Genomic DNA, 12,080 nt, shown 5'->3' with positions numbered 1-12,080 from the left:
CACCTACCCCAGACCCGCGTTGTATTAAGAGAAAAGGAACCAAGCTGGTGGCGGTGGTGTTGTCCGTCTTCGCTTCCCGCTTCCTTGGATCCACCAGCTTGTCACCCGCGGCGGGTAGCGGTCATCCGAGTCCGTGTGGCAGCCTCAACCCGCTCGGCACGCGCTCTACGTTTCTAAGACCCTCCTACACACGCTTTGGATAGTTGAACCCCCCATCCCCAACACCCCGCCTTGTCTGCAGCTCGCTTCTGAATTTCAGACTCTTCAACGGGGTTACTACCAGGTTAGAGACTGGAAATTCGGAGCCAGTTCCAACCTCCGGCCCTCTCCCTCTTCCCCCCTGCCCCCGGCAGTGACCTGCTGCCACGGTTCACACCGCCGGCACGTCTTCACCATCCAGTTACCGCGCGTCATCGCCTGGAGCGGGCTGTTACGGCGTGTCAGCTCTGTTATCCTGAAGAGATTAAACTACTCAACTGTCTCTGCTGCGGGTTTGTAGGTGAGCCTCCCCCTAGGCGGCAAAAAGGAAAGATACTTACAATCCCGGGGCTGATGCCGCTCTACGGAACCGTCCATCCTAACAGCGGTTAAGGCAAGGGGTTCTTTTCACCGCGGGACAGAAAGCCATTCGCAGGAACGCGGCCCTTGCTTATGCTTCTCTCCCTCGTCCCTTCCTGTGGCGTTCTGAGGGTGCCGCGCTCGTTCACCGCAGCTCTCGGGACGCGCCGCCGTTCCCATCCGCCCTCGCCTTCCCGGCGGTCTAATGGCCTCCGGTAAAACGTCCTGCACCGCTGGGGTGGCGTAGCATCTACCTGCTGCTTTAGGAAGGCACGTGGTGGTGATCAAGAGCGTTGTCCCCTGAAAGATCTGTCTCGGATGTATTCTGGCCTTTGTGAAAAGGGTTACTCAGCTGAAGCAACTTAGGAGTAAGGAACCGGTGGACGTGAGGTGTCGTGCAGTGTGTACATTTCTATTAATTACCTAGCTATTCTTCTAATTTGGTATAATGAATAAGGAGTATTATGGTTATTGTGTTTGCTGTTTCTTGTACTTGAATGTGTCTGCCTTTGCATAAAGTGACATAGGAGTGTCGTTGGTCAAGGCAATCAATGGCTTTCAGTGTTTCTGCTTTGAAAGAAAACGGTGGAAGCGGCAGTGGGATCTACAGATCATCGCTCTCTACCAAGCCAGCTTGCATTGTCAGGTGGACCGGATTCGCTTCAGGCTGGAAAGCTGCTCTGATGTCTAGTCCTTGGTCACAGAGCGCAGCGTATCGGCTGGCCGAGGGCCGCACCTTCTTTGGCTTGGTTGTCTGAGGTGGTTGTTGCCACTGAGCTACAGATCGAGAAAGGAGAGAAAGAACGTCAGCCACCCTGAGCTGCGCCAGACAGCGTGCCGGAGGCACAGTCGGCCCTCTGTAAAGGAGTGCTCGTTTCCCTGCAGCAGAAAATCATTGTGTCCAAGCTAAGTTTGGTTCGTTTCACCTTTGTGGGTGGGGAGTGAAAACAGCAGTGCCCCTGTTAGTTACTTTGGTTTTCTGGTGTTGCTTTCTACCTTGCCTTGCGTCACCGAGGAGGGTAACCGCGAGGGGTTTGCTTTCCGTGCATGATTCCCGTGACAGAGCTGCTCGGGTGTTACTCGCCGTACGTAAGAGGCAGTCGTCTGGTTGCCATCGCTGCCCTCTGCATGCTGCAGAACGCCGAGCCAAGTCTCTCACGCAGGAGACCCACCCCAGAAAACATCCTTTATCATTCCAACCGCTCCCCTACCCCCTTCGGTCTCGTTAGGAGAAGACGGGTGAAAGATGTGGGTTTAGGAAGATGCTCAACTATGTAAAGGGCTGACTTGGGAACAAACTGAACAGTGAAGAAGAGCGATAGTAATGACGATCCACAAAAATAACGGAATCACGCCGTTAATTAGCTACGTTTAACATGCTAAGGGAAAGCAGCAAGCTCGCGTGCTTGTTTTGCTCTAGGGATCTGATGGGAGATGTACTCTGGCAGAGCGTTTGTTGTCTTGGTGTGGATGGTTATTACTGAGGAGAAACTATAAACAAAGAGAGCAGTGTAAAGCGTCCCGTGAACTAACTGAACCTTACAGAGCTGTCGCTTCTGGGGGGATGAAACGTGACCGTGAAAACTGAAGTCACTTACTATAAACATCCAGCCTGGCAGTGCAGGACACAATCCCAGCCTCATTCTTAGCTGACACGGTGTACCAGCCGGCATCCTCCTTCGTAGCTCCCTGAATAAGCAGGCAGATGTAGCCGTAGTTATCCTGGTGCATGCTAAACAAAAGAAGAGTAGAAAATTACTACTGGGATTGAAGAAGGGTGTAGTGTGTTCTGAACTGTCACTGTAATCGGACCCAACTCCAGTGATGGGTTAATTAGAGCCTGCTTTTAATTAATGTGGAACTTCCTCCGAAATTAGCAGGTGGAAAATAAAACCTGAGTATGCTTGACAATTTGGTCATTTAAGGACCTGTACTGAAAACTTAAGAGGTAAAGCAGCATGGAGTGACTTCTGTTTCACAGTTACAGCTCATGAGAGCTGGAATCTTATTAGGTAGCCGGGGTGCCAGAATCTACCCCGAGTTTGTGGGGAAAGGATAAAAAGCTGGAGGAACGGGGTACTACTGAAATACTCCTAGTTACTCCTAAGGATGGCAATCGTTTCTTGCAGTGTCAGAGCAGTAACAAGCTCCTTTTCTTGCAACGTGTCAGGCGTTTGCCCCGAAGCATTCCTACAAAACATGATCAGATACTGAAGACAAGCTTCTAGGTCGCAGAGTAGTAACCCCCCCTGAATCTCAGCTGCCCAGCAGGGTTACGATTCAAGGCTTTCTCGTCCCAGAAGCCTAGGTGTTCCCCAACACGCTTCTACGAGTCTTGGTTCTAGAAGGGAACAGCTACTTCTCCGCAAGCTTAAAGTGCAGTTATGGAAGCCCAAAGATGGGGAAACACAACTAAAGCTTTAATTCTGGCTCATCCAGCAGGCTGGCTACAAGTTTAAGCGGATGTCATCAATTACCACGATAGCTAGTTAATATTTATGAGCTGCCGTTTACACCCAGCGCATTCTTACGACCTTCTAGGTCTTCACTTGCGTTACGGGGTCGGAGTTATATGTGGGGAGGTCAGTCGAAGCCAGTCTCACCTCACTCGGTCGGTGTTGGAGGTGAGCGACTCATTCTCTTTCTTCCAAAATATCTGAGGGGATGGCTCCCCCGAGATTCGACACTCCAGGCGCACCGGGAATCCCTCAGTCACCCCTGTGTTTTGTAGCTTCTCGATAAACACAGGTGCTTTGTGTACTTCCTTAGCTGTGGAAATAAGGATCGCGGTCACGCGGGCGCTACGGAAACGCGGCCTTTCTTCCAGCGTTACGCTAAAAACCAGTAGTGCGATATCTAAGCAGCAGGAAGCTTATCCTCGTGAATCACAAAGCCCCAATCCTGGTTCATCAGAAGAAAACAGTCACACCGCTATCTTAATAGGAGAAAAAGTGAGTGCTAATAGAGCTGAGGGGCTTCTCCCCCACCCCTTCCCTGAAAGAACTGAAACACGGAGACTTTGATAAACTGGCTGCCCAATGCCCGTTGAAGGCTGCTCCTTCCTATTCCAGAAGAGGGTGGGCTTTTAGCGATGGAAGGAACCGCTTTGCCAGCAGGCTGGAACGTCCTTAGTCTGGCACGCCACGGAACACACGAATCATGCCGCACCAGCTCCCCGCTGGCAGTCAGGGGTCCGCACAAACCACCGTTAACACCCCCGCTCAAGTCAGGCCTGTGGCCCCAACCACGGTGACGGCCCTCTCCACGCGCAGGGGTCACCCACCCGCCAGCCTATGCCACGACGCCGCAGCGCTGCCACCGCTCGGTACCCCGCCCCGCCCCCCTTGGCCAAGTCATCCGCTGGCACCGAGACTTTCACGTTATCCGTACCGCGCGGAAGCTTAGCGCGAAGGTGTTACCTGCAACAACGAGCTCCAGGCTGAACGTGTTGTCACCAGCCCGGTTGCTGGCGACGCACGTGTAGATTCCGGCGTCCCTGGCCGTGACGGGTTCTATGATCAAGGAGTGCACCCCGTTCTCACGCACCAGCATCTTGTGCGAGCTGTCGGGACGAACTGGTCTCCCATTAAGCTGCCAGCTTAAATCTGGAGTTGGCAATCCGCTAACCTTAAGTGGGGACAGAATGATGGGAAACGGTCTTAGCCACAGGAAATGCTGGAGGAGAAGACTGCAGAGAAGTTTGGGTTTGTTTGCTACTGCCGGTGTACCGCAAAGATCTAATTCTGTCCTGAATCACACACCCACTCACTGGTATTGGTTCATGTACTTTCAGGCCAACTCCCTGAATTCCATGATGTCTTAGGGGCGTGACTGAAAAAAGATGACTCTCTAGCTACGCTAGAGGGTAAATAATAATACATCGCAAACCGAAAGGCAAGGCGACACCTTTTGTCTTGTGGGATGAAGAGATGCTCCCCTCTAGATGAACCTCTTGTAGAGAACTTGCAGACAAAAAAAGATGTTAGCTGGCTCATTACTCAACTCCCACGTCCCTCCCCACTCAGGTGCAGCACCGCCGGCGCTAGGCAAGGCCTCGTCTGCGTGAACGAGTCTCACGCTTTTCAAAGCCGTGCTGTCGGCGCTTCTGGGAAACAAAGAGCTGCTCCCAAGTGTATCAGCAGAAAGCAAACAGAAGTCACACAGGCCTGCATTAAGTCTGTTAGACAAAGTCATAAATCGTGGTTCTATCGTTCGAAACCTTAACGGGGAAGCGAAACTCGTCAAAGGGCATAAAACAGAGCAGCACGCTGTCTTTATTTACAGCGTGTGCAGCTTCCCTCTGCTCTCAAAATCACTTTACTCTGAGCTGTAAGACTGGCCTGAAGCACTTGCACTGCATGCTCATCGTAAACGGCGAGATTAATTAACCTGCTGACCGTTGCCGAAACAGCCTTCAAAAGAAACTAAGCTGGGTTTCCAGTCAGCTGACCTCCTAGGAGGATTGCTGCTACCCTTTGCGTGATACTTGCCTTGCAGTCCATCCTGCACAGTTTTCCTTCTTGAACAGTCAGGTCTCCAGGAGCCTGCAGAAAATGAGGCCGGAAGAATCGTTCCTGAATTGGTTCATTTTCATCACCACTGTCCCTTGATCGAGATCGTGGTCTTAAAATAACATGAAATAAAGGTAAATTATTTTATTTTTTTTTCTCTGCTACATCAGAAGAACCAAAATCACTTATAAGACTGCTTTCAATTTTAAATCACTTCTCCGCCCTGTACTGTAACCGCTCCCTATTTACACACGTAGGCACGCTGCTAGCATTCGGCTCAGGCTGAGGGAATTCTGACACTGTGCTTACTTAATTACTTTCATGTAATTCACAACTGTGGCAAAACATGATCCAGAAAACAGTCTTGCTACAAGGAAAAACTGCTGGTACTAATAATTTATTTAGACACAAGAGGATTTTGGTTTAGTCTTTGAGTCCTGGGAACACAAACAAACCGACTCAGTAGGCCTCAGCGTACAGCCTCAGTTTCTAGGGCCCTGTCTGTTTAATCCCTGCACCGTGGCCGCTGACCCCAGAAAGGGCAGGTACCGGGCATTAATTACGTTCACCGTGCAGAAAACCACAGCAGCTAAATGCTGCTAATCGTCTCGGTTGCCAAGAGACTTTTCACCTTCAGGCTGAAGTTTTGTCTTCTCCGGTCCTACGCTACTGAAGAGCGTGCGGAAAATTCTGCGGGTCGAAGGGCTGCCGACGTTTATTCCTCCTTTAACGTTTTCGTATGGCTTGAGACAGGCTTGAACATTCTCAGAGCCACCCAAATGGGGTGTCGAAACGACGAGGATTTGTGAGCATTAGGAAGAAAGGCTGTTGTTAAACTGTCCTTCATGAAGGTAGCCTGAAAAGCTTCCTCAGAATAAAAAGGAAGAATAACTCCTCTCCCAAGAATCACCTCAAGCTTCCGTGATATCATTTACTCCACTTTCAGCAACCCATTCCGGCCAATCCTGTTAATTTAATCTATCAAATCTTCTTCCAGATGTTTCCTCATTTGACTGGATTTTTTTTTCCCAAGTGACATCAGCATTATTCCACTTGTGTGATGTGGTGATCCAAGAAACTTGCAACTGAAACAGAACTTCCGATCAGGTTTTGTTCTTGCCTGATGGGCTCCAGTGGGTTCCGTGGTGGAGCCAGCTGCTGCCCAGAGGACCACCCTGTTGCGGTGAGGAGGGGCTGTTCCAGTATCCTCCCAGAGAACTCTGATCAGTGACACTTCCCAGTGAAACTCCCTGTCCTGCACTCCCTTTTCTGTTACCTTTTGCCGGTGTTTCTGTTTCTGACAGTGTCTGCAGCGTTCGTGGCTAAACTGTGGATTCTACTGCCGGCTTAAAATGATTCACAACCAAAAAAAAGCTTAAAACCCCCGACAGCTGGAACATGTGGAACACAGCACCCACCTCCCCACACCCTCCTTTCAGGGAGCTGTAGGGAGCCATCAGGTCTCCCCTCAGCCTCCTAAAAAGGGTGAAGGGGTAAAAAAAAATTACCAAAAAATAAAACCAGTATTCATGATTGTGAGATTGTCTGAACAGTTTCAAATTAGATATTAAAAATAAAAACAAGTTATGCTAGTAAAAAGAAAAACAAGTTATGCTAGTAAAAAGAAAAACAAGTTATGCTAGTAAAAAGAAAAACAAGTTATGCTAGCCCTGCCCTGCGCCTGCTGGCCACGCTGCCCCTGCTACAGGCCAGGGTGCCCTTGGCCACCTCGGCCACCTGGGCACACGCCGGCTCATATTCAGCTGGCCAGTGGGGAAATGGGGACCACAGACTGACACCTCTGCACACACTAAAAGCATAGGTAACTTTCCAGGTGCCTAAGATCCAGGCCTTCAGCACCTGGTATCTTTTGCAACTTGAACAATCCCAAAGCTACTTCAGTAGCTCACAGATCACAGCGCCTAAGCAACACTACGCTCCGGCTGGTGAGTTGGGTTGGAAGGGACCTTAAAGCCCATCCAGTTCCAACCCCCTGCCATGGGCAGGGACACCTTCCACTAGACCAGGTTGCTCCAAGCCTCATCCAGCCTGGCCTTGGACACTTCCAGGGATGGGGCATCCACAGCTTCCCTGGGCAGGATGTTCTTGAACTGTGAAAGCTACATTTTCATATTACACATCTGAAAAGAAACCTAAATCAGCATGTTCAGTCTCGAGTTAGAAATAAATAATGCTTTTCACTCCTTGTAAATTCACCTCTAAAACTGCTGACTACTCTTTAAGCCTTTACCTTGAGAGGCGAAAGTAGGGTTTTACTTCTAAAATATTTTGTGGTTTGTAAGAAATGACGAAATGAGCAGAGCCAAATGCTTCAGATGTCTAGGAATGACATATTGCAGTAGACTGAAATACCCTGGGAAGAGCTGTGGGTTCTCAGCATTGCGACGTGGCCATCCAATTGCAAAGATGAGGCTTAGTGATAATGACATCACGTGCTAAACGTGTCCAGGGGAGACTCCGTGGGTTAGTGCGCACTAGGAATTCCAGCGAGCGAGAAGCTGGGGAAGACTTTATGACTCATCATCTAATGATCCCTAATCGGGGATAAAGGATATGAAGTTCAAACTGACTCCCTAGTGGAGAGCAGGGGCAATTGGAATATTCCTTTTAAAAACCTTCCCTAAATCCCACGCCTTTTAAGATGTAGGAGGGGCTGTGGCTGCAGTGCACGGCAGGACAGCTTAGGTGCTGCAGCGTTGGACGCTATGATGTCTGAGGGATTGAGCCCAGGCTCGGGACCTATCAGACCGTTCAAAAGTTGCACCCTTGACGTATGGCAGTTTTACAGGGAGCCCCAGTAATTGCCCTAATTTTAATTAAACTGCTCTGTGGAACTCTGTCATTTATAGCTCATTACTGGACACCCAGCCAAGACAAGAGTGGCTGCATGAGTGCTTGTCTCATTAGAAGATAAAATGCCAGCGGTCAGCGGCCTCGGATTAAGACTTGGATTGGATTGGAGAGATTGAAAAATGAGCCCCCCGCCTCCCCATCATTACCCAAGGGTGCTGCCCATCGCAGAGGGACCCGCACTTTATCCTGCGCAAAGATGCACGTGCAGCGTCAGAGGGGAAGTTCGGGACGCCTCAGTGAGACGTTGGGAAAAGCCTTCAGGACTGTGGGAAGCCCATTCCGTTCTCTGCAGGAATAAGGTCTTTTAAAGGACCAACCTCACTTCCTAATACCTCCTAGTCAGCGGAGGGTGTAAGAGAGCCCGTTTTGCAGGCAGCGATTCCGCAGTACGTACTACTACCGTACGTACTAGTACCACTACTAATCGTCAGAGGGGTCCTTTCTTCATTGCACAGTGACTGTGTGTCGTTACGTCTCCTCCGTGTATTACAGTTGGGCAACACCGCCCTTCGGTGGCCACTGTGACCATTCGGCAAGACGTGTGCCTTGTCACAGCAGGAACCGGGGCCCTCTGACCCCTCGGAAAGCAGCTCCGCTTGCGTGACCAAAAGGAATGATTTGTATCGTTTGAAGACGTCTGGGCCGTGCTCGACAGCCTCATCAGTGCTTTGGGTAATGAAGAAAAAGGGGAAAATTCCCTTATATGGCCCAAAACCATAAACTGAAGCTTTGTACGTGAGCTGTAAACTCACCGAAGACGAGTTAATACTTTACTTCTGACTCATAACTCCTTATAAGAACCTGAAGTCACATCAGTGAAATCCAAAACCACTTCATAGTCCATCTACGAAGCTGCTTTGGCCTGCAGTTCCCTCTGCCCTCTCTTTACACGAATACTTAGGAACAGCTGCACAAAGCGTAGGTTCCTGCTGGAATCCTAGTCAGGTGAGAGGGTTTTAAAGAAAACAACCCGTCGAAGTGACCAGGTCCTTCCCAACAACTGACGGTGTCATTTGAGATAAGGAGTGATACATGAACATCACAAAGAAAGGAGGAGGAGCCAGGCAGAATTAAAGATATTTCCAAGTCATGTGACTTCAGGGGTTGCTTATCCTTCCAAGCTTTGCCGGCGCGTTTAGACGGCAGGTCGCCTTATGCCAGACTTGTAACTTACGTTCTTCGTTCACGTTCTTTACCTTATCGTCACAAACTTGTGTTATTAAAAGAATAAAAGAAAGGAGCATCAAGTACCTTCTCATATGAGGCTGACCAGAGGGTGACCAAGGGCTGCGGCCTCTTTGATTTACAGCTTGAACCATCAGCCTGCCCGTGCAACTTACTCTGCCCTGTTGGGAGGAGGGAGAGAAGCAACATTCAGATATTTCAAGCATGTAATATGAATAAATGTCCAACCTCATCTCCTCGTTTCGCTCCACCTGTCACAGAATCTCTAACAGAGTCTCTGTTTTCACCCAGTCACTGCGAAACCCTCCGGAGAGTGAGCCGGGTTTGGGGGTCGGACGTGCACCAAAGCGCACCGCTGTGCTGGAGGACACCGGAGATCGTTCGGTCACCCTGGGTTATTCGCTTATTTTCAGTGACACAAAACCTGGGCTCCGTTGTATTTAATCCTCGTTTTTAACTTTGCTTTGTTTCTTATGTCAAAATAAACTATTTGTGGTGAAGACAGACTCTCCACCACAAGCTCTAGAGGTAACCAATTTGCGGTGGGACTGTCCTGCAGGTAGAACTGCTGACATCCAGGGCTCTGGAAGAATTCACCGTGTAAGGGGTAAATGCATCTGGTGGTATTAAGAAATACACACAACAGATAGAAATAGAAAAGCTATGTAAAACAATAATACTGTAGCAAAAGCTTATACACTTTTGTGTAACGGTTTGAATAACGGTTAAAAAATGAGTTTTAAATGGCTGTGGTAAATGCACAGAAGACGGAGAGCTGTCTTCCTGCCCCCTGGACTGGCAGCCGTCAGGCACCAGCTCTGCAGCGTAGTGCAGTTCTGAGCTCCAACTGAAGCCTCTCAGCATTTTGGTCACAGTCATCCCGGGGTTGCAAACAGCTCTTCATTCACAACTCGCCCACCGAAACCCAACTGCACTGAGGTCACAGCCAGCCTACAAATGGCAGTGACCTCGGGGTCACTGCTGGGCTGTTAGGGACTTGCCATCCGTGTCCCGCTTTTATTCCCATGAGCCATTCAGGCCACGAGAAAAATCCTCGCCTTCAAATAAGCCATCGGGCACGACCTGCAGCAACTTCTGCACCACTTTTTGTGCCACAAGACAATTCAAAACCACCTGGAACAAACACATTCCTGTTTTAGGCACCACTGCAGGTTAATAGTTTTCTGGCAGGTGATGAATTCACACATTTGGGGGTAATTTCTGCACATCTCAAGACGTTAAGGCATCGCAAACGGAAACAAAGGACAGTAAGGAATTTGGATAGGGGAGAACAAGCAGGAAGCCAAAGGTTTGGAAACGTCATGGGCTGAATGGGAAGGAAGCGACAAGTGGGAATAAATTAATGAGAAGATGGCCTAGAAAAGAAGGGAAATCCAGACTGAGGATGGGGTGGCATAGTGCAAAGAATCAGAGAGAAAGGGATAAAAGAAGGTGAAAATAAGTACTGGAGCACATATGGCTCGTGGAAAGAGATCAGTTAAGGGATGTAACCTGTAACTGACGGCCTAAACGGGCACGGTTTTGGGTTTTTCTAGGCCCGGGGTCCATTCGCCCTGGATTAAGTTACATGGCAAATTTTACTGCAAGCCCCAGCGGTGTGTTAGAGCCTTAATTCCAGACCGCTCGCTGCGCTTTACGTGGCCGCCAACGGTGCCTGCCACCGTCACTACCACCCGTGATTTCCAGGGTGTGTCAACGAGTCGCCTCACGTACATAAATCCTCTAGCGCTACGCCAGCTCGTGAGGCAGCATAGCCCGGCAGAGCTTTAATGAACCAAACCCTTTAATAAACCCAATTTCGATCAACTAGGAAGAGGCCTTTTTGCTTTGTAGTTTGGTGGTTCCAACAGCGATGACCAAAACACAGCAACAGCCTAGAAAATACCAACCAGGCCACCAGAATCCCGATGTAGGCTCCCTTATATTTATCCATTTTGCTTTTCTTAAGGAAAATTTGCCTACGTGTGATGGCTTTGAGACATGGAAAACTTGCCATTAGAACTGAGAAGGCTATGCCCAAATTACTTCCCCTTCGGATGACTTAAAGCAACTGGAATCCAGATTTTTGGGTGTAAAAGGCTCGGATGTTAACTCGCAGCCCCTCGTTGCCCCCGCTGCACCCTTAAATGCGTAGTGAAAGGAAGCAGATTGTGGAAGAGGTAAGTACGTGTGCGTAGGAACGACTCTGCGAAGAAAGAGTAGATGGGCTGGGCGGAACAGGCAGATGCTTTGTTTAGGGGAGCCAGAGGAGGCTGCTTCTGGTTATTCTCCAAAGAAGGGGGGGGAAAAAAAAAAAAAGGCACAGGCGTAGAATTTTATCATTTAACAAAACTGCTTTTTCCATCCCCAAACTAAGAACATTTCAAAACCAGCTCGTTTTAGCCCACTTGAAAACACGTTCACCGACTAGTGTCATCAGCAACCAGAGCCGATATGCCAGGGCACTGCTGTGGCATCGAACGAGCGTCACCCACAACAACAAATGCTAAAAGGAAGGCCCTAAATATTCCGGGAATATGCAGTGCCCAAACACAAAGGCAGTTACTCACCAAGTCCTCCAAAGCTTCGAATCACGCAGCAACACCACAGAGGGAAACTGTACGTGCAGTAGCGCAATGCTTATGGGAAGATGAGCAGGATTTGCTTGTACCTTGAGAATGTATGTATTTATTGATCATTTTTAAACCTGTTGTGCATTTCCACAATGGTACCAAGTGTTGGAACACGGGGGTCATCTATGTGTAAAATCTCCTAGCTTGAAGAATTCCCATGGCCTTATGCCACTGCTTTACTTCTGTTATTTGTATACGTAGGAATAATGCTTCAACGACCTAGATTTAAGCACTGCAGTTCACAGAATCTAGCCTAAGACCCAGCTACTGGTGTGTTGGGGCATCTACAAGCCCACAGTTCACAAGCACGCTGCAGTAC

General features: G+C 49.2%; 1 protein-coding gene across 1 annotated transcript in view; it reads right to left on the bottom strand.

The window, feature by feature from the left end:
* Positions 1 to 879: 879 nt before the first annotated feature.
* Positions 880 to 12,080, bottom strand: part of PALLD (palladin, cytoskeletal associated protein) — a 35,260-nt gene continuing 24,059 nt past the window's right edge. Inside the window, exons 6-11 of the mRNA XM_010151005.1 lie at positions 9,195 to 9,289; positions 5,049 to 5,181; positions 3,978 to 4,185; positions 3,162 to 3,327; positions 2,157 to 2,290; positions 880 to 1,335 (exon numbers count right to left, since the gene is read on the bottom strand). Coding sequence (XP_010149307.1) covers positions 1,163 to 1,335; positions 2,157 to 2,290; positions 3,162 to 3,327; positions 3,978 to 4,185; positions 5,049 to 5,181; positions 9,195 to 9,289 — 909 coding nt within the window. The 3' untranslated portion in view covers positions 880 to 1,162. The remainder of the gene's footprint in view (positions 1,336 to 2,156; positions 2,291 to 3,161; positions 3,328 to 3,977; positions 4,186 to 5,048; positions 5,182 to 9,194; positions 9,290 to 12,080) is intronic.

Source organism: Eurypyga helias, unplaced genomic scaffold (assembly GCF_000690775.1).
Source record: "Eurypyga helias isolate BGI_N326 unplaced genomic scaffold, ASM69077v1 scaffold11814, whole genome shotgun sequence".
Lineage (NCBI taxonomy): Eukaryota > Metazoa > Chordata > Aves > Eurypygiformes > Eurypygidae > Eurypyga > Eurypyga helias.
The sequence above is the reverse complement of the archived record's forward strand: the minus strand, read 5'-3'. Positions and strand labels throughout refer to the sequence as shown.